This window comes from Empidonax traillii, unplaced genomic scaffold (genome assembly GCF_003031625.1).
Source record: "Empidonax traillii isolate 1590-97213 ecotype Southwest subspecies unplaced genomic scaffold, ASM303162v1 scaffold1421:size180434, whole genome shotgun sequence".
NCBI lineage: Eukaryota > Metazoa > Chordata > Aves > Passeriformes > Tyrannidae > Empidonax > Empidonax traillii.
Window position 1 is genome coordinate 51,778 of NW_020956614.1, and position 22,375 is coordinate 74,152.

At 36.5% G+C, this 22,375-nt stretch overlaps 1 protein-coding gene across 6 annotated transcripts in view; it reads left to right on the forward strand.

The window, feature by feature from the left end:
• The window catches only part of BCKDHB (branched chain keto acid dehydrogenase E1 subunit beta), a 114,455-nt gene that overhangs the window by 10,074 nt on the left and 82,006 nt on the right, over positions 1 to 22,375 (forward strand). For all 6 annotated transcript variants that reach the window (XM_027907227.1, XM_027907224.1, XM_027907223.1 and 3 more), the window contains exons 4-7: positions 13,468 to 13,601; positions 14,293 to 14,448; positions 17,766 to 17,874; positions 20,543 to 20,640. In XM_027907227.1, the coding sequence (XP_027763028.1) occupies positions 13,468 to 13,601; positions 14,293 to 14,448; positions 17,766 to 17,874; positions 20,543 to 20,640 (497 nt within the window). The remainder of the gene's footprint in view (positions 1 to 13,467; positions 13,602 to 14,292; positions 14,449 to 17,765; positions 17,875 to 20,542; positions 20,641 to 22,375) is intronic.

A 22,375-nucleotide genomic window follows, 5' to 3' on the forward strand; every position in this document is an offset into this window, starting at 1 on the left:
TTTTTTTTTCCTTTGTCCCTTCCCTCTAGTCTTGTGCAGTGGAAGGCATTTTCATGTTTTATTTCTTATCTGCTTCCCCACCACCCTCTGTCAGGATTTTGGTTGTCACCATTTTGCAGATGTTACATCCTCTAACCTCTGGAGTATCTTTATTGAAATAAGGAATATCTGCTGTTCCATAGTCCTAGAGATGTGTCCTGTCTTTAAAGCATTGTGATGTTATCTGCCTAGTGTATTTTTATAGCCTAGGTAATGTGTGCAAATATTTTTTAAATTTTATTCTTTTAAAGTTAAGTACATTCTTATTTCCATCTTTTAGAGGAAATGCTATCCAAATGAAATAACTGTACATTTGTCTTTAAGTTCTGCAAGTGGATTTGAAACAATGATCTTGGATTGGGAATACATGTGTCCCATTGCTCTGTCTGAAGTGTGAAATAAAGTTGCAGCATGTAAAGATCAGTATCATCCACATGACAGAAAGACAGAGGAGATCAGAGGTAGGAATTAGATGATAGGAGGTAAAGAAATGGGAGGGAAAAACAGAGGATAAGGTAAAAATGAGGAAAGTGGACAGAAGTGAAGACTGAGAAACAAGAAAACTGAAATAGTGATTGACAAGATATACCACTCAGAAGAATGCTGGGGCAGGCTTTTTGGTGTAACTCCAAAAAAAAGAGACCTATTATTTTACTGTGGCCAAAAAATGAAGGTTTTAAGATTGTACAAACAGTGGAAGTAAAGTACATATATAATACTTGCCTCGAATGGTCCCTCTGCTGTCCTCCAGACACCTTCAGCTTGAGGGCTTCCTTATCTAAAAGTGCCTCTGTGTAGTCATTAGCCTCTGTAGCAATTTGTGTTTCATACCATTTTGGCCTGCACTTGAAGGGAGTCTCTAATGTGCGCTTACTGCCATGTCAAAAGACTGTCCTTTGCGAGGGTATGGGTCAAGAGCTTTCTGACTATTTCAAAGCTTGGTATTCTGAGAGTGTGGAATGGGATCAGTCTTTTCTCAGAACCCTGGGAATCCAACAGAAGAAAGATGGGCTTGACAGGTCTTTCCCTACAGCAGTGCTTTGGAGGAGGCTGATTTATTTTTTTTTGTGTTTATATGTTCACTTTTATAGATGAGGTTTGTAAACTTACTGAGATTCTGCTCAATCCTCTATTACACAGCAGTCTGCAGTTCTCTTTCATGGAATGTCCTTCTATTTGCCACCAAGGAAGTCTAGGTGACTGTAAATTAGATTTCCAATATTTGCAGGCCTGAATAGGTAGTCTTCTAAGCTTTTGAAAATTATTTTTGGACTTTAAGAGTAGTGTAAATGAGCTTTTTACTCTTCAGGAGGGAATTCTTGAATAATGGTATTTTTATTCACTTGCAACTATTTGCAAATGCAGGTAGAATGTGAATATTTTAAATGGGAATTTTTATCTCAGAGATTATTTCAGTTTCTGGAGGGTGGCACTGTGGTGTCTCCCATCGGAAGTGAGCGCTTGCCCAGGATAGAAGCGACTTGGCCTTAGTGCTGTCCCTCAGGATTTCTGAACTTACTCCACATGTGGTTGACTGAAATACCATATCTGATCTTTATGGAGATACAGCAAAAATGGTTTTGTCAGCAGTTGTTCATTTGAAATATTTTGGAATGAATTTATCTTTTGCTCATGTGATTCATTTGTCACTGTTTGGGTTCCTCTGTGTGATAGCAGAGTGAACAAGAGGAAGATAGTTTCTTTCTTTCTGGATTAATGTGCTGTCACTGATTGGAGGGTTTTTCACTCATGGCTTTTATTTTTGTTTGTTCTGCATTCTTTTAGGTGTTCTGTTTGGTCTCTGTTATTGTTGTTCCCTTCGTTTTGTTTGCCAGTACACACAGAGAGGTACTGCCCACAACAGCTTATGGTGCCCTCATTAGAACAAAATGCCATTCATAAGGTTTCTGTGTAACATTGCTGATACGTTCTAGAGTGATGTTTGCTGCCTTTCTTAGCAATGCAGTGTTGACTGTCAGTTTGTGACCTGATTTAGTCCTGAAGTCCTTTCTAATCTGCAGTCACTAATTTTTTTTTTTTTTTTCTGGATGGACACTTGATAAAATGGAGCTAGGTAGGAACAATTCTGTGTCACTCCTGTACAAAACAAAATCAATCTCAGATCATTTCCTTTCAGATAATTCTGAGTTACATACATGCAGACAGTAGTAAATGAGGAATATACAGCTTCAATATTTTTTCCTCCTTACTCATTTTTCATAGCTAAAATAAATTCCCTCTCATGGAATGGAAAGAGTGCAATAAGTATGTACACGTTACTTGAAATTTAGATATCTTTTTTCCCTAAATATTTTCAGGCTTATAGGATTGTTTAATAAATAATCCTTCCTATGCTTTATTATTTTGATGTCACTAGAAGTGTAGATGAAGTCAGAAGGATATTTTTCTTTCAAACTCTTATTTTAAAAAAAAGTGTGAAATAGGTGGGGAGCAGATTATAAATAATAATTACTGTCAGTTCAGTTAGTCCAGGATATTTGCTTGCAAATTGGAAAATCACAGAACAAAAAGGAAAATCAAAAGAAGGCATAACACTTGTGTGGAATCCCGTGAGAATGGGGGGAGCTGAATCAAAAATTTCCCCTGTGGAAAATTTCAAACACATCAAAAAGCAAGTGACTGAACTACATATGAAACCACAGTTACAGTTGTAGCGAGAAAATAGCAACCTTATGTCAGGATGACTTAGCCACATTAGCAATCAGCTGGATGCTTTAAAAATGATTTTATTTATCACTTCCATATTTGTTTTGTTTTTCTTTCCTTTCTGCCTGCCTTACAGAATTTGGTCTCTGAAGAGAAGGGTATGTTTTGGGACAGATCAGCCGGCAAAGGCTGTTTTTTAGCCTTCAGTGGTGGAGGTTCTTTGGTTTTCCTGCACACATGGTCCCAGTGCAGGATTATTCTTATGGTTTGAAGCTTTTCCTTATTGATCAGTTTTCTCTGAGCTCTGACTGCTGGAGGTTATAAGCCGTCCAAAACTGGACACTTTACTCTGTGTCTTACTGAGTAAAACCTGGTTACTTACAGCTCTGTTGTTACATCTCATGATGATGCTATTTTGTCTTGCAGCAATAATGTTTATTTACAATATCTGATCCACTGTAATCCCTGGTTGCTATTAGACTTGTGTCTAAGGTGTAAACATCTGTGTGAGTTTTCAGGGAACACTTCATTCTCAGTAAATGAATCATTTGTTTATAGTCCAGTAAAATAATTCAGGAGTTTTTGTTTATTTGGCCAGGAGATAGCTGTACTTGGCCATGCCCAAGGGATGCCAGCCATTCTAAAATAATGGTAGTCATTCTTTGAAGGTAAGTATTTACTTGAGCAGGATATTATTTTATGAGCTTGAACTGTAGAAAACTCCTGAAGGCAAGTTCTGTGCTTTAAGTGAAAAGCCTATGAGGGGAAACATAGGTGAGAAGATAAGAGTTGTCCCTGGGTTGTTACAGTATTTGGTGAAGCTTCCTGGCTAAAGTTTGGATATATATACTTGCAAAAATTGCTTAACGTACTGATGGCTTTTAGTAGCATGAAATAATGGAAGTTGAGCTGATGGAGATAGATAGAATGTAGAGGTTTTTTAAAGAAAATTCTGATAGTTTGCCTCCAAAATCCATTCCATACTTTAAAATGTTTATATTGTAAATATTTTTTGCTAGTGATTTCAGGAAATTGTTTATTGTCTAGACTTCATGGTGTGCTACTGGTGAGGGAGCAGAGATCTGTCAGTGGAGATTCTGGGTTGTTCTGGTTGTTCCTGTGGTGCCAAACAGGAACAGTGCAAAGGCAAGAAGTACAAGAACACAATTTGGATGGGCTGTAATGCTGTATATTAAGGTACTACGCTCTGCCTCCCAGAAGCTACTAGTGGTTGAGTATTAATTAAACTGGTGGGGAGACATCTGGGGTTTTATGTGGGGTTTTTAGTCAATAATCATGGGGTCTTATATTTTTTTTTAGAACATACATGCTATTATAGGGAGGAGGAAAAACTCAGCCTAAAGTAGCATAGGTGTTAGGGGTTTATTGTATATACAGGTAGATAGAAAATGTTATGTTGACGCTTCAGGGGCAGACTGCAAGCTTGTTGGAGAAGCACAGTGCTTCTTTCACATAGGTGCTGGTTCTTCCTACCACATTTTATGTGGTAGAAGAAAGTACTTCGAGATTTTTGATGTGGTGGACTTAAGCTGAGAGTGGAACATTTTGTTCAGAGTTAAAAATGACTAGTTGTTATGTATAGATTGAGTAAAACCTAAGTAGTCTGGGGTTTGGTTATCCTTATTTCTTTGGGGATGGATTTAAGTGGAGAATTCTGTAGCTTGCTTGCCTGGTTCTTCCAGAGCAGTTTGGCAAGACCTGGATTTTGTTCTGATTTATATAAATGCCTTTGAACAGGAACATCTGGAGAATGTGTTCCAGACTCATTACACAATAGTACATTTTGTTCGTTTTCATGTTAAATAGCCAATTCTTTTTTTAAGATTTACAGTTAGAAAAGGAAAAGTTATTTGAGAACTTGCTAAAATGTAATATGTCTTTTTACACTGTCTGTATCTGTGGGATAATGATATAAATCAGTCTGTGTCAGAGCTAAACAGCTTTCATTTTAATTTTGCTTTTGTTTTAGTTGTTCTGATAGTGTGCCTGGTGTAAAAGCAGTATTTTGTTGGCTTGGGACTTATTAATATTTCTTAAGTTTCTTTTTATATGTTGTAGACCTGTTTGAGGGAAAGATAAAGAATATACTTTTTAATACAGAACCTGATACTTAGTGCAGAGCTTAAGAAAGCTCTTCTAACACATTTTTAAGATACTTCAAGATACATTGCTGGGCAAAAAAGTGTGTGCTGCTGAGCATCATAAAAATGGAATTTTCCACTTTAGAAAATACTTGCAGTGAAACATGTAAAAATAATATTTTAATAATATTGTGTCAACGAGGTTGAAACTTTAGGTATTAAAGACACAAGATGGAACTGATGAGCATAACTAGTCTTTGCAGTCTCTGTTAATACCAAACCTGCAAGGACATTTTATGTACCTTTTCTTAGATGTCTGTCTTTATACCTTTCCTGTTTCTTAGGTAGAATTAAGTGATTGGTTAGTCCTGTGATCACCCACATACGAATGGATATTTGTTCATTTATCCCACTCATCAAATGGGACTAATTTAGTATGTTCACTGTTTTTTCTGCCTCTGAGTTTGGTGATAAGAGTGTGGTAATTTCAATTTAAGAAAGTGCCAAAGACTTTATTACAGGGAGTAAAACTTGAAAGGAGTTTTCTTGCAAGTAATTTGCTTGAAGCCTAAATGGGTGAAAAAGGTCAGGACTAGTGTTCAAGTCTGGTCAATTGTCTTAGCAGATTTGCATCAGAAGCCCTTTGAAGAGCAGGGTGATCTTAATTTAACTTGATTCAGAGCCATCTAACTTGATTCAGAGTTGTCTTCTGGTGACTCAGCATCAGCTAGTCATGCTAGTTATTTATTATAAAAGATCTTCTTTCTTTTTAATTTGTAGAAACATTAAATCCTCAAAACCTGGTAAGGAGTTTTCACATTTACATGGAAACACCAAGCACAGATCAATTTTTGGATTTTTCTCATGCTCATGCTTTGCATGATAAAGGGGCAGACGCGGTTGCAAGTGCGATTTGTGAGATGGTTTTCATGGCTGCAGATTACTGGTCGTTCAGCCCTTTGCTCCTGAGTACTTCTTGAGCAGCGTGAAATCCTTGCTCTTGTGTTGGGAATAGTTGTTTTACAATTCAAGGTAGATCCAGCATGCTTTCACATTTACTGTAAAGTATTTCTACACCGCTGATGCTGAGGAACATGAGAGAGCATAACTTGTGCTTGACAGTTTTGCTTATTACTTTATTTGTCATCCAGATAGTGTACCCATCCTATTATAGCAGAATTTTCATTAACATGTTGTAATACTTAGCTTTGGTAACTGTTTGGTGCTTCCTGTTGGATCTCTTTGTCATGTGATGTTGCAGATAGTGTGAAAATGCTTGGAACTGACCTAAGCCTCTTAATTTAGGCTGATATAATGTCCTTCGGTTATACCCACATGTAAGTGTTTGGTAGATGTCAGTTTTAGGGCGTATTTTTGCAAGTAAGCATTCTGTCATCTGGTAGAGCTTCTCATGTCACACTTAATAGTCAGTTATGCTTTTCTGCAAGTGTGCTTCTCACACAGCAAAATTTTTTTGTGGCTGAGCAAGGAATGTTATTAGTCATAGCTGGAGGAACATTGCAATCCCTTGTATAGTTAGGCATTACAGTTTTTTATTTAGCATACAACTGGGTATGTGAGCCAGATGATGTTAAAGAATTCAGTGTGGTGTGGGCAACCTGCATGAATGTTTGAACTAGCAGTTCTAGCTCAGAGTGTTCTCAGCAAGTCATTCGCTTACTCAGGACAATGCATTTTTCTTCCAAGAGCTCATTAGATCACAACTACACTTTTATCTCCTCTCCCCCCTAACTCCCTTAGGAGAAAAGTAAAAACAAATTCTGGTGAGCAAATCTGTCACTTAGATGTGAGGTGCTTATTGAATGTTTTTCTAACAATGTGGAGCTGAATCAGTACTATTTTATCAGTGTCATTAAATGCTTCCATCAACAGGACAGGTACAGGCATAAAAAGTTTGGTTAGTCAGCATGTAGCCCTGCTTGGGGCTGTCAATGAATCACAGAACATTAAAGGCTGAAAGGAAAAGACCTAGAAAGTTATCTGGTCCAAAGCAGGACTCAACTTAGAGTCAGTTTAGGTTGCCTGTGGTTTTGTCCAGCTAAGTTTTGAACATGCCCAAGACAGGAGCTTGTACCACCTCTCAGGGCAGGTTGTCCCAGCATTTCACTATTGTTGTAGTGAGGTTTTTCCTCTTATATAATCAGCTTCCCCTTTTGCAAGTCTTCTCTATTTGCTTTAGGAAGGCAGAGGTGTTTATAAATTAGGTTTTTTGAGTCTTCCCTCATCCAGAGGGCTGCAAGCCTGACAAGTAAGTTCTCAATGTTATAGTAATGCTGTGAACTTTTAGAATTTACCAAGTTTTCCTTCGAAACCTGAAATGTGGTAACTGTGCAGATTGTAAGAATTTGTAAGTAATTGAGGAGATTGCTCCCTGTTCATGGTAACCTTTTCTTTGTACTTCAGCAGTTTTTCTGACTCTGATATTGTTTGTGGTCTTTGAGAGTAAGGGTTAAATGAAATGCAATAGATATGCTTTTCTCCTAAGGGAATCCTGGGGGAGAGGAGATAAGAGTGTAGTTGTGATCTAATGAACTCTTGGAAGAAAAATGCATCATCTTGAATAAGAGAATGACTTGAAAACATTTTGAGCTTGAACTGTTAGTTCAAATATTCATATTTCTTCAAATGTATGATTGCCTTGGAATTAGTAACTGGAAGCGACTTAAAAGGAAAACCTATCTTCCAGTTGTTCTTAATTTTTAATTTAAACTACTCCTCAGAAGTGTTGGTTGTGTCAATGGCACGTATGACAAAACTGTGAAGAATTCCTGTTCTTATCAGTTGCTGGGCAAAACAGATGACCTTTACTTTGGGCAACACTGTGGTGATTGGTGCTTCAGAAGGATACATTTTTTGGTGTGATTTTTTTTTCCTCCCAAATGAAGCATAATTAGGACTCCTGTAAACAAGTGAAACCGAATAAGAGGGACGTATCTGTCATTTGACCTTTAAAACTTCTGTCTAGAATAAGAAGTCAGCTCCTTTGTTGCAGAGTAGAGTGTGATAGTGAATTTTGCAACAGCAGTATAGGAAGAAGCCAATTTAGTTTAGTGCATGCAAATCTCTTTTCTGACCCTGTTGTCAGTTGCTCACAAATTTCTGCAGTATGTTTTTTTTTACTCACTCCTGTATCTTACTGCCATAGCTTGACTTTCTGGAATATTTACTGGAAAAGTAATGAGAATACCATGTAATTAGTTGCTAAGTAGTCAAAATTGGAATTACTTTTTCATTCAAAGGAACTAAATGTTGAAATTCTTTTGAAGGCATAGGCAGTGTATACACAGTGATTTGTGTCTGTGTGTGGATATAAATGTTTCTCCTGTAACAGACCCAACTCACTGCACTTGACTTGAGACTTTTCGTGGACTTGACTTGGGGCTGAGACCTGACCACTTGGCCATGGAGTTGGCTGAGCTGTGCCAGAGGCACGGCTGGGTCCTTGAAGCCTGCTGTGAGTATCTGGGCACACAAATGTTCTTGGCTCTTTTAGGATACAGATTTGGGGAAGAAAAGGAGAGGAATATAGCTCAATTCTGTAAATCGTATTATTCTATGTGCAGTAGGTAAAAGTCAGCTTAAGAAGTTGTAAGGTACATGCATATGAAATATTTTTCTTTTCATATAGTTACTTTTCATCTGTTAGGTGGATGAAATAATGTATTTTAACATGGACAACTCTGGAAAAAGCAGCTTTTTAATGACATGGTGCGTTAGTGTGCAAGGATTCAAAAGTGAGAGGTGAACCATCTCTGTGTCTGTGAAACTGAAGGCCTGCTATTGAGAAGTAGGTTTGAAATTTCTATATTCAGCTGTAAATCTGCTTTTACTGATATCCCCTATAGAGGAATAGGGCCCATGCACACCTTTTTTTTAAAGCTTGAGAACTGTGACTAGGATATCAGTAAACCAAAATGATTAAAATTAATCAGAAATTACTAGGACTCTTTTGTATTTACCCAGGAGCTCTAAAAGAGTTGAGTATAAATTTACTTAATTACTTGCTGTTATGCCAACCCTCTCACAAAGTATCAGAGAAATGGTAGATAACAAGTGTCACCAGTTGTAAAACAAGGCTTAAAGTGGATGGTGGGACTAAGAAAGTTTGACTACTGGATAGACTGTCTTAATTCTATTAGGAGATACAGTTAGTAGACTTATGTAGATGTATATCTGTGAAATATCCTAAATATTCTAGGGTTAGAAAAGGTCTTCAAAGGCAGGACTGATTGAAATCTTTCACTTCTATTTGCATTTTCTACAGGAAGTCCCTAGTGAGTAGCAAAGAAGTTAATCTGTTGAGGCTTCCTTTTCTTTCCTGTTATTTCTGCACGTGCAGCCCTGACTGCTGCATTTGAGGACAAAATTAGCTTCTTACACTCCTCTATTTGACTTCTAATGGATGTTTTAAATGGAAGTCGATGGGATCATGAATAAAATGCTCAGTACTGACATCTTTTAAGATGCCTTTTTTTAACACCAGTGATGTGCAAGTATCTTAAAAACAAAACACAACTCTTTTTTGACTAACTTGCCATCAGTACTCCTTAAGCCACTCAAATGGTCTGGTGTAGACTCTTGCAGAGTGATATGAAATTACTTAGAGCTGGGGCATTGGATGGTGTGTTAACATTTTAGGAGATTTGATATTGTTTGACTATCTCATTTTTGAAGTTACATTAAGACAGGAACATGACTCGTTGCAGATACTGCAATCTGAAATACTTTTTTCCTGATGTCTTGGAACAAATAAAGAGGAAACAGGCCAGAACATTAATGCACAATAATCGACTACGTATGTCTGTAAACATGCTCTGTTAGGTTGCTATGAAACTCTTTATTCTTGGCAGACAAGAAGATGTGTTTGAGACTGCCTTAAAGCTGTTGTCTCTTAGACAGAGGGTCAATGGTAACTTGAACATTTGTGGGGTAGTCTTTGTTCCGAAAATCACAAAGATCAATCTTTTTTTATTTAAGTAAAAATAGATCTCGGCATAATGAAGTAATTGTTTGAAAATTGAATCAGGTATTGCTTTTTTCCTTAGTGTAGTAATTTCAGATTTGCCTTATTAGGGGACACTTCTGGAGTGTTTATTCACTTCCGTAACGTGCATCTAATCTTAATCCTGAGTTGTCGGGCTGGAGAGATGAGAAGAATCATCCTTTTTTTTTCTTTTTTCACATAACCCTGTTTGCCATGTTGCTTCCTTCACTACTTGGCAAATGGCACTGACCTGTTCAGGTGGCTGAAACCAGGGATGTTTATAGAGCCAGGCAGGTTAATTGAAATGGACACCAGCATAACGTCTTTCTTCAGAGGCTGACGCACCTGGCTCAGAAAATGTAGAGGTACTGCTTTCACCTGGAGTGACAAGAGCTTGAACAGTTTGTGCTGGCTTGTTTTGAGCGGTGTGGCTGACACAAATCATAGGAGAAGAGTACATTTTAGGAAATGTTTCCTCATGGGTAAGGAAATGAAATATGGAAAGACAACATATCTCTGGGTAATTTGTTTGCTTCAGTCATGTTTCAGCTGAAATCTGACTCAGCTGGTTTGCAAGAGATGATGTAAATGGCTGTTTATCAAAATTCCCTTCCTTTTTGCATTTAAAAAAAATGTGAAAAATAAAACCCCCGTGAAATAAAATAGATAAAAATACACAGGCTCAATGTGTTTAAATGTTAAGTGTTGAAATATTGTGTGTTAGTTTTTAGTAATGATTTTCACAGTATATAAATAATAGTAAGAGGTTAAAGCTATGCCATAAAATTTTTAATATTCAAATAAATAAATTGAATTTGTTTTATCCTAGTGATGTGTATATCTTTTTGTTTTAAAAGGCTAGATTTTATAAAGAAAACTTTACCCCTTGAAACTCTACTCAAGCTTGTTTTCCCATCTGATGAACAGTAGAGAGCTTTAGGATTTGCTTTTAAGCAATCAGTATTATTGTTTTAATGGTATAATCATAACCATTATAGAGTAATAAATATCATTAATTGAATTCCCTTGCTCAATCTTTACTGTTTTAAGCCTTTGTACTTCAGAATTGTGCCTGTAGTCCTGAAAGTCCAAATTAGGTGCTTCAAGCTGATCACATTACAGCTGTCATGTTACATTTCACTTTTGCTTTATTGATTTTCACTTCATTTATTTCATCATATTCCATTGGTAGCAGTATGTTGCCTCTAATATCTCAGCGGTATTTCAGCAGTTTTAAAAGGACGTATTTTATATTTTGAATTATAGAGTGACAAACTAGTGTGGTGGAACTAACACACTCTTAAATTTGTTCACCTACCCAAAATTGATATTAAAGAGCTAACTTTCGAGTGTGTACCAATTATTATTTAAAAGCTCATTTTTCAGGGTTGTTCAAATACATTTCAGTTTTTGTGTGATGATATAAAATTATTTGTGGAACCTGTACATTAGGCTATTTCAGTGTACTCTGAAAAAACCTGTTAATAAAGAATAAGGTTAGGTGAGCTATAAGTCTTGTATCAAAATATCCTGTAAGCAGGTGAGGTGAAATATAGTGATCTGCCAGTGGACTTTTAAGAAGTAGGAAAGAAAATTACCAACATTACCATATGTCTTCATAATGTTAATACATTTTTAGAATGAGTTCTGTTTTAAATTAAAATTTTATATGCACCAGTTAAAGAGAAGGGAAATGATGTCTAATTCATGGTACACTAGATAAATAAAAAGGAGGGAAGATGTTTGCCAAGTGTTTGTAGTGTTACAGGTGGATACGAGTACAGGGACAGCTGTTACGGTTGTATCTAAAGCAGGGCTTCTGCACTATCACAACTGGCAAGAAGGCCTGGGGCAACTGCATGTTTGCACAGGGAGTTTATGTTCCTCTTTCTTTGACCATGATGCCTGTCAGTGGAGAGAATACACCAGAGGATGCTATATAGAAATGGAGATCACACCTATCTCAGGAATGAGAGCAATTCACACAATATACAGTCTCTATAGGTGAAAAAGCGATCTGTCATTCTTTGTTCCCACTATCTTGTATGAAAAATAGTGGAGTGTCCTGCAATTGTGGTAGCTCTTTGTGCTTGGTGTTGGGTTGTGTAGCCTCACTGACACCACCAACATTGAAGGATCATTTGATGGCGTGTTTTTTTTTACTTGCTTTAAATGAATGGTATCTTAGTCTTGTTCCTGGTGGAGGGAGAAAAAAATGAAAGCAGAGGGGAGAGCCAAAAATTTATATATATAAAATATGCCCCCCCCCTCCCCAATAAACAAACAAACCCCCCAAATAAAATCAACCCTTTAGGTAGGAAACTCAAAACACCAGGTAAAGCACAAAGACAGTGTAAAAGGAGTGACAGTGCTGTGCAGGGTCATGTGTGAAGATGAAAGATATGTATTTTAAAGATCTGTAAAACTTATCTCCCTTTAGTATATCGTAAATACAGCCTTGGGCAATGGTTTCTCCCTAATCATCCATTTCTGAAAACTTAGGTTAACTTTCTGTTTTCTAATTTAACTTACTGATATTGAAATTACAAGTCTTCATAGTAACAACTTTCCCACTTATTGGTTTAGTCTGGTTTTGTTGTTGTTGTTACTTATGTCATGGTTAGTTATTTAATTTATTTCATAGCCACTGGTGTGCACATTTTTTCTATTTAGTTTGAAGTTTTGGCATTTTCATGCACGATGGACTCCTATATAGTCTATTTCCCAATGTTCTACAGGGAAGATTTAATAGCATAAGGAGATTCTTCTGTTGTACTCTCTTGGCAGAAAAGTACTGCTGGCAAATATTATAAACATGTCTTAGAGGATATTGTAGTGGTGTTTCATCTCTCCCACTCCTTTTTTATAATTTCATGAACTGAACAATTTTGTCTTTAATGATCTATTAGATTTATGCATATTTGGGATCTGAAATTACTGTAACACAGAATTATGTCAGGCCTAAAGTAACCTTTTGCACTCCCACACGGAAGATACAAAATCAAATATTTTAGGTTTGCAGCAGGAACAGAATTTTTTTCTCTTGTCTTGGAGACAAGGCAAATTCTTTAAATTTGGCTTTACCTTGTGAGAGAAGGCTGATAAGAATGGGCACCGGTGATGGGGAGTGTGGGCAAGAGACAGTATGCTTTCATAGAGACTTATAGAACTGTATGCCTTTGGGTAGGGACAGTTATTTTTGACTGCCTGGAAAAAATGGAAGAAACAACACTTATCTTTGTTGTAAGCTTTTAAAAATGCATGTAAGTATTCTTGCTTGTAAGTGTTCTTTACTGCCATGTAACCATGAAGGCTATGCATGCTTAACTGTATATACATCACAACAAATTATTTTCCTTGCAGTGTTAAGAACATTGTAAGTTACAGAAACTGTTCTTGTCTTTCATTTAGTTTCTCCTTCTCTTCCTCTGAGTTGTTACAAGTTAAAGTGGAAGTATCTGTACCTGAAATGGATGGTTATTGTTTCTATACCTAAAAATGCGCATCTAAAGAGCTGTATGCTTAATTGCATGTGACCTGTTTATAAGTCAAATATTTCTGGGGCAGTATTTTCCACTTAGTTCTGGTGTATTAAAGGAATTTTGTGTTGGAGTATTTTTGTCCTTTTTTTTTTTTTTTTTTTTTAATACATAGGTAAAGATAGAGTTTTCAACACCCCTTTGTGTGAACAAGGAATCGTTGGCTTTGGTATTGGAGTTGCTGTTGCAGGTGCTACAGCCATTGCAGAAATTCAGTTTGCAGATTACATTTTTCCAGCTTTTGATCAGGTTAGTATAAATAAATTTGAGAGAGGTTAAAAGAAATCTTATGACTGTTTAAATTATTCTTCTATTAGCATTAATACTTGGTTTGAATATGTAATTTTTGCAAATATATCCACAGCTGTATTACTAATATTTATGCATGCTCTAAGTAAACAAGAGTAAACTGCAAACAGTACCAGTACTGTACTGTAAACAGTAAACTGTACCAAGACCAGTTTGAAGGCTTAATAAGTAATGGAAATTAAAGATGTTGTTTGAAGCAAATGCCTCTCTGTTTGTTTTAATTTTTGGTTTTGTGGCTGTGTTGGCTTCAGCAGCCTTAACTTCATCAGCTGTGTCTTCCCAACACAATTTCTCATTTTTGCATGCAGCTGCAGCCGACCATGTGTCCACAGAACAAATCACAGATTTGAACTGGGGTGACTGACAGTGTGCAATGAGGAAACAACTGGGTTATAAGGCTACCCCCGAGGCTTAGGCATCTAACTTGAACACAGTAAATTATTGTTTCATTTGCCTTGAAAAATTTTTTGTCTTTGCACTGGCTTACAGTATTCCTTTGCTTCTAATTTGGTCCTCTGAATCTCATGCATGGTGCAGATGATGTAGTTGCATCCCATGTATTGAAGTGGCTTAATGATGCATAACTAAAGGTATTGGACTGAATGTTACTTTTGTATATGAATCTTCCCAGATTGTTAATGAAGCAGCAAAATATCGTTACCGCTCTGGAGACCTATTTAATTGCGGAAACCTCACCATCAGAGCACCCTGGGGCTGTGTGGGTCATGGTGCACTATATCACTCTCAAAGTCCAGAAGCCTTTTTTGCTCACTGTCCAGGAATAAAGGTACAGTAACTCTTATTTTATGAAGATGAATTTTGTTTGTTTGTTTTGTAATGGACTGGACTAACAATGAGTCTGAATGCAGGTAGGGGAAGAAAGGATGTCAGTCTACAGCAAAATATCTAAATACATAATTAAAAACTGTTAGACATTTTCAATTTATAAAACTTAAACTGTGTTAAGTGTTTGAGATTTTTAGCCATTACTGAAGCAATCTTAAGTAGACAACGTTTTGTACTTGTCTGCTTTTTGCACTAAAAACATATATTTTACACCATTCTGTGCCCAGTATAGTACAGAACCTAAAAACTTAACACTAATAAGTAGTACTTTCTCTTTTTTTCCTTTCTTTATCTGTCTTAACTGCATTATTGAATTAATTTATATAAATGACAGTGCCGGGCAGTGGGCACAAACTGAAACACAAGAGGTTCTGTCTGAACATGAGGAAGCACTTGGCACAACTTGCCCAGAGAGATTGAGGAGTCTCCATTCTTGGAGGCATTCAGAAATTGTCTGCGCATGGTTCTAGGCAACTGGCTCTGGATGGCTCTGCTTGAGCAGAGGTGTTGGACCAAATGATCTCTGGAGGTCCCTGCCAGCCTCAACTGCTTGAGGATTCTCTGAGTGATACCTTTAGGCAAGCTTTCCACATGAGGTGGTGGCATCCCTTGAAGCTAAGTTTGCTAGTGCTTACAGGAGAGGGAGCTGCAGGATCTAGTCATCTCACATTAAGAGAGCACTTTTTGCCAGCTCTCCATTTTTTTCTGAGTAAATTTTTGTCTATAAACTTGTACTTCTGGGTTAGCTGGCATCCAGACCGTTGAGCAATGACTCATAGCTGATTAATGTGGAAGGCTTAAGCAGAACTGGTATTTACTTGCTAAAGACACATGTTCATTGTTTATTTGTTGTTTAAACTGTTGTCCATGTATGATTTTGGTATTCTAAAGCTTCAGATATTACTCATCTAGATGGAGACCATAGCCATTTCTCCTTCCTGTTTCTCTTTACTTAAATACAATCCCTTACATTATTCACATTTTATTTCATGATATTTGAGGAATTAGGATACATTTTTGTCTCTAGGTGTTCTTGATGATATTTGGGGCATTCCTAAAAAAAACTAGAGTAGTTTCTTATGTGAAAGCACAAGATAATTTACATGATTAAAATACTGTTGCCAGGTCTATCTAATTTCTGCTGATCTTCTAGGTCAATCTCAAATTTTCATATACTGAACCACGTGCTGAAGTTAGTCGTTCACTCAGGTGATTCAAACTCTAATTCTAGTACTACATAGACCGGTGCATAGTCTTCTCAATAAGTTAGTAAGTCAGAATTTTATTAGTCATGCTGCATAATATAAATTCATTGCTCCCACCTCTGATCTTTCTTCTTGTTGGTTTTCCACTTTCTTTCACTTTTCCTTGGTTAAAGTGCAAAAATAGATTGCTAGCACTAAGAGTTGTCATCTCAGTTGAAGGCTAATTGGGTGGAACTGATGGAACAATATACTAGTTTCTGGTGCACAGAGAAGTATTTTAGACTCCATCTTTTGAATATTGTTACTTTGTAAAAATAATGTTATCCCTTTAATATTTTTTTGCAAAGCTGTTTTTTGAAGGAACCCAAAGCTAGCCCTTAACATGGGAATCAAGAAGTGCACATGAACTTGTGGTTCAGATGCATTCTCTAATGTCCCATATCTACACATATTCTCTCCATTATTACAGAAGGAAAGGGGATGTCTTACAAGCTGAGAAGGGTAGGGTTTGACCTTTGGGAGAGCATCCTCTTGCTAAACTCTGTGGAAGGTTTTTGCCCTTTTATTTTGTGTTTTTCTGAAGTGGCAGGTTAGGTTTGGATTTCCCAAGCCAAAGGGAGTTTATACAACTTTGGCTGTTCAGGGGAAGGACTGCAGTCATTGGTACTTGACACAAGGCTTTTCGAGGTGACAGAACACTTACTGAATGGTTGTATCTTTTGTCTGCTGTTGTGAGGATGTACTTCTTAATGCATGGAAGACATTATTGATTCTCTGCAAGAGAGAATATTTGCTGTCATGGCTAGAAGCTTTCTTTTCATTTCCAGCCTATATTTGTTCCTGACTAACTTATAAGTTTAACTTACCTGTTCTTCACCTTCTGTTTCATTTACTAAACCAGTTGTATTCTCTTTAGTCTTTGTTTTGTTAGACCAAACAAATCAACCTATCAAAGTAATGTTAACAATTTCTGGAGCACTTTTGACATCTGTTTCATTAATTTTTTTTCCAAAGGGTTGATATAGTCACACAGTATTCCAGTGGAGTTTCTAGCAGTGATTTTTGCAATAGCAAGTAAAGTTCCTTGGCTATGTTATTATGTACTGCATAGTGTCCTAGTCGTCCTTTGAGCAGATAATAAATTCAGATCTGAATTTCTACTGCTGAGTTCTAAATTGATAACAAAAGTGTGTTCGTTAAACATGACTTTTCAGTATGTATTTTTCAGTTTGCTTTTGTCAGTCGTGTCCTCAAGGTGAACTGGTCTTTTTGGTATCATTTTCTGTAGTGGTAGTGACTCCCAGCTTTGGAATAGTTTTCTTAACTAATTTTCTCTTAGATCATCCAAAATTAACTCTTCTGTTGGCAAATAAGTTATACTTTTTTCTTCCAAGTATTCAGATATATTTGGAGGCCTCACTTAGTTTTCTTTGCTTGATAATAGTTTAAGGTTTGTATTGGTGTTTGTTCATTTCCAAAATGAACAAATTTCAGGCTTCCACCATAAACAAAGAAAGGCAACTTTAAATAGCTATTTCCCTTTTCAGTCTTCAAAACTTGCTGGACTAAGCCTGAAGACCTTCTAGGTCTGTTCTAACGAATCTTTACCCAAACAACTGAGGATCACCCTGCTGAATTTTTTTTAAACATCTACATTTATTTTACTAAGAATATATATATATATATAAAATATATAAACTTTTATATATATTACATATATATTTTAATCTGACTGACTTTCTTCTGTTCCTTTTTCTGTTCCTTTTTTTCCATCTGTTGTTAAGATGTTAGTTCTGCCTTATCTGAGAGGAGTCCCTCAGTGGTTAAATCACAGCATAGAGGGAGCTATTAAAGCCTCATCAAGGAGCAAAATAAAATTCAAAATTTGGAATGCGTGTTAAAATCAGTGCTGTATTACTAATTCAGTTTGTAAGAACTGTTCAATCTGTACATAGACTCATTTAAAGCAAATAATTGCTTAGTTTTAAATAGTATTGAGGAAGTTTCTAGTGGAATTGCAATATAAATAAATTATATAAAAATGTTTTTACAGGTTGTTATTCCAAGGAGTCCTCTTCAGGCCAAAGGATTGCTGCTGTCATGCATAGAGGACAAAAATCCATGCATATTTTTTGAACCTAAAATACTTTACAGAGCTGCAGGTAAAGTTTTGTGTATTTTCCAATAAAGCAACTTTTTTTTTTGCACATGTGTGTTGATAGTCACTGTTAAAACAATATTTCAGCAGAAGTCTTAACTTGTTTGGTCTCTAGCTATGTTGGGCCTTGGCCTTTTAGAGGAATTGTGAAAATTGGGTAAGATATCTAAATCTGACTGCAAAGGTGAATTTACATTTACAGTCTGATTCATGCTCAATTAACTTTGGAAGTGGAATGCTTTATACAGTCTTGAGTTAAAAAAAAGAAGAAATAGAACTAAGTGGCATTATTCCTAATCAAACTGCAGTATAAATTTTCCTTCAATAATATTAGAAAGGAGCAAAGAAATGTAAGCCTTTCTGGGTAAAAATCCAGAGTTAAATATGCAAGTACACATATATAGAGAGAATTCTGTTGCTATTGAACTTACAAGATCATGATGTTATTGAAAGTGCTGTAGTGACGTCCCCATAAATGTCAGAGATACTAAGAAAATATCTGAATTGCAAAGAAAAAGGGGGCTTTGATTTATGAAAAGTAGTTAAAAGCCTGTGCAGTGTCAAGAGCACATAATGGTTGTGAATCAAAGGACAATATGAGTCACTTTGACATTATCAGGTTTAGACATCTTGTGGAGAACCTACTCTAATGTTTTTTGACCTTTTCAGTTTCGTTTAATTGTACTATATATGACATTGGTGGTGTAGAAATAAATATAACTTGCATCAGTGGTTGTTATAGAGACAAGACAGGTAAGATGAGAAAACATGTGTTTTCTTTCTGCTGTTCAGACTGCTCCTTTAGAAAATCTAACAGATGTTGGAGCCTCTTGAAATAGTGGTGGCCCTTTTTTGCTAATAATTACAACTTTTCGTTAATTGCTCTATTTGAAACACTTGATTTAAAATAATTTATTTCTTCAGGAATAGATGATTGGGCTGCTTTGTATGTAAACATTGTCACTCTGGTTTAGATAGTTATTATGAAAGAATATCATAGAATAATTTTATGTGCTACTTTTCATCATTATCAGTGGGGAGAGGACTTTTTGCAAAGGCATATAAAGAAAATCCTGCCAAATCTGGACCTCCTTATAAATTTTTGACAGGCTGAATTTTGCATTTAAAATTGTCAGGAGCTCATCTAATGGACATCTTTTTGCAGAACAGTTTGGCTATCATAAGAAACTCATTAATTTGTGTAATATTGTGTTATATTTAATTTTCCTGAGTGGATAGAACCATTACACAAAGAAAAAGCTCTTTTTTGTATCATTTACATCTTCTAGTTCTTCCTCTGGTGCATCCTACTCACCTCAAAACCTTCTCCTTCATTTCTGTTGCCTGGATTTCCAGTCGAGGGTCCCATGGCATCTTTTTAAGTTTCTTTTTCTCCAGGTTTCATGTGGATGACCCTCTCATGACAAAGACAGTTATGCAAAGCCAATCTGTACAGTCGTGGGTTTTGTTCTTTCAGAACCTCTTTCTTTGGCCTGAGGTTTTACCATGTGCATAATCCACAGAAACCTGATCTGCTTTACTGTTAACCGGTAAAGAGCAGTGAGCAAGGGCTAGATGTGCCTTTCTTCTCTTTCTTTCCCAGCCCTATATTAATTTAGCCACTTGTTATTCAAAGAAATTATTACAGAAAGACACTAGTATTTTAGTACATTAAAATTGTTTGCAAATAGATCTGACTTTTTGCTGTATTGAAAAGCACCTTGTGTTTAAAATGCATTTCTAAATTTTTTTTTCTTTGATTAAATGAATATATGTTGTTGAATTATGCTGAAAAAGAATTTTCTGTTATGTTTTTAGAAAGATTGGTTTAGTTAATATGTATGTCCCTTCTGTGCCTGTTCAGGTAAAGCGAGATATCTCTAACGTAAGCATAGACAAGAACATTTTTACTGTGAGGGTGATCAAATACAGGAACAGGCTGCCCAGAGAAGATGTGGAATCTCTGACGATGGAAATACTCAAAACCTAGCTGGACATGGCCCTGAATGACCAGTGCCATTGCTCTGAGCAGAGGGCTTGGACTAGGTGATCTCCAGTGGCCCCTTCGTACCTCAGCCATTCTGTGCTTCTCTGAAATATGTGATATTTATAAATCATTACCGACAAGAAAATCTGCTGTATGTGTAGGTTCTGAAAACTTTTTCCCTGAATTTAAATGTGAAACTTTGGAGCACTGTTCTTGGCAGATATCAGGATGGTACTGGCACAGCCGTTCATTTGTTCCTTCTTGTCTGAATATTGAAGTATAATTTCAAGACTGTCTTGATGATTATTGGAATTAACTGCAGTGGTTATTTGATTTTTTTAAATCAAAAGTAGCGGTGTCCGTCTCCAAATCTGATACTGATATTTTGACTTGATATACAGGACTTATTACTGTCTTTTGTATGTGTATATATGCATCTTATTGTGGTATATAACATGAATTAAAACTACATTCAGTGTAGAGTTTAACAGTGTAATTAAAAATAATTTGAATTACAGCTAAACCTTTGAAATGAATGCTAATACTTAATGCTACTTCGATTTATTTTTTTAGATGGCGGAAACACCAAAGAAAAATTTTAATATATGTTTTTATGGGGTGATATTGAATACTAAAGGAATCTAATGCTTATTTCCCCCCTTTTTTTAAAAAAAAATTTATTCAGTGGAACAAGTTCCTGTGGAGCCCTACAACATCCCACTGTCTCAAGCTGAGGTGCTGCAGACGGGCAGTGATGTGACAATGGTTGCTTGGGGCACGCAGGTCAGTAACGTCCTCACAAACTGTTTGTCACCCAGCAAAGCCTGGACCATGGGTGGGTCAGGTGATGGTTGAATTCAAGCTCATGTGCCAGACAATGAACTGCATGCATCTTCCACCACTACATGCTCGAATAAACGTTTATCAGTGTTTGTAGTTATATGAAACCTGCTTTTTATTGTGCAAGTTATTAATCATTTTCGATTGAAGATGACGCTGGAAATGTGGAAGAGGACATGTGTGAGAGGTTAATGATTTGTCTATGATTATGAAAGTGACAGATTTAAGAATGGGGCAGTGAGATGTGGCTCTGAGGAAGGTGGTGGGAAAGGAAAGTTCAAAATAGTAAGCTGAAAGAAAAGTATAGATTTTTACGGCAGGATTTAAAGAAGTGCAGTCTGGGATTTCCTTTACACAGAGTTAAAAATTCCCTGAACATTTAATACAAATAGGGATTGCTATAGTTTTGATTCTAGCAGTTACATTTCAAAGCTGTTCAAGAACATGATTGGACACATACACACATTACCCAAATTAAGATGTGCAAATATTGAAAAATCTGGTAAGAAAATACGTCTTCATTTTCCAGAATTATAGAAAAGAAACTTCAGTATAGGTTGGAATTTCGAGAAATTGCTGTTTTCTTGGCCTGATTATATTTTAGAAGCTTTTACAGGAGAGAGTGTTGAAACTTTCTTCACAAGAGTCTTGTATTGATCTCTGGGGTTGTGCCTTCTTGTTGTTGTCAGTTTTTTTATGTTTGTTTTTTGTTTGGCTTTTGTTTGAAATTTGTAATCTTCAGTGCTTTTCTGTGGTAGTTTCCTTATCCTCAGACTACTTGATCTCCTTTATATCTTATTCCTATTATTTTCTGATACTTTGCACTAGTATTGAATTGTGGAGTTCTTAAACATCTTTACTTGTACTCATTTCTCTCAATCAGATATTGATTAAGTAAAGGCTTGAAAGCTGGCTATGGAGATTTAATAGTATCCTGAATTTACCCCGTAGGCAGTAATGCAGAGAGGACTTGGAGTAACATCCTTCATAAAACCTCTGTGCTTTGGTGCTTGGAAAAAGTTAAGACAGGCATTTCTTTTGATGTGAAAAGTAATAGGACAGATGTGCAGCCTTAATCCAGATTTAAGAGCTGACCAAACCATGGGTGTGGCTGTGTAAAACAGCATGGGGACAGATGTTTCACCCATATGCAGTAAATCCAGCATGCTCTGGATGTGCCAGGGTTCTGCAGATCAAATATGTTCAGTGAGTTTGTGCAGAGAGTATTTGTGGGTTGTGCACCTAAACTTGGATTGCTAATGGTGTTACCAGTCCTGCACTGTCAGTAGGCAGAGCGGTTGCACATACTCGCTGGTAACTTCTTGTATGTTTATAAACATAAGGGGGTCGCTTGGCTGCTGCTCTGGTGGGGTTCCCTTATGCAGGCTTTCCTGGGTGGTGCTAATGAAGGACAGCAAAGGCTTTTAGTTCCTCTCCAGTTATGCTCAGTCTTTTATTGTCTTTAGCTAATCCTTATCCACTGTGAGCTAGGTAAGCGTTTTCCCTTTTGCATCAGAGAAATAGCAGAAATATCCATCTCGTGTGCCATGCTGAACACTCTCAAACATTCTTCTTACGGTCACAGATGTATTAGAATTTTAAACAAAAATACTGCAAGCTATATTTCCTTTCTATTATTACAATACTTCTACTGATATACCTTTTAAAATAGTTCTTT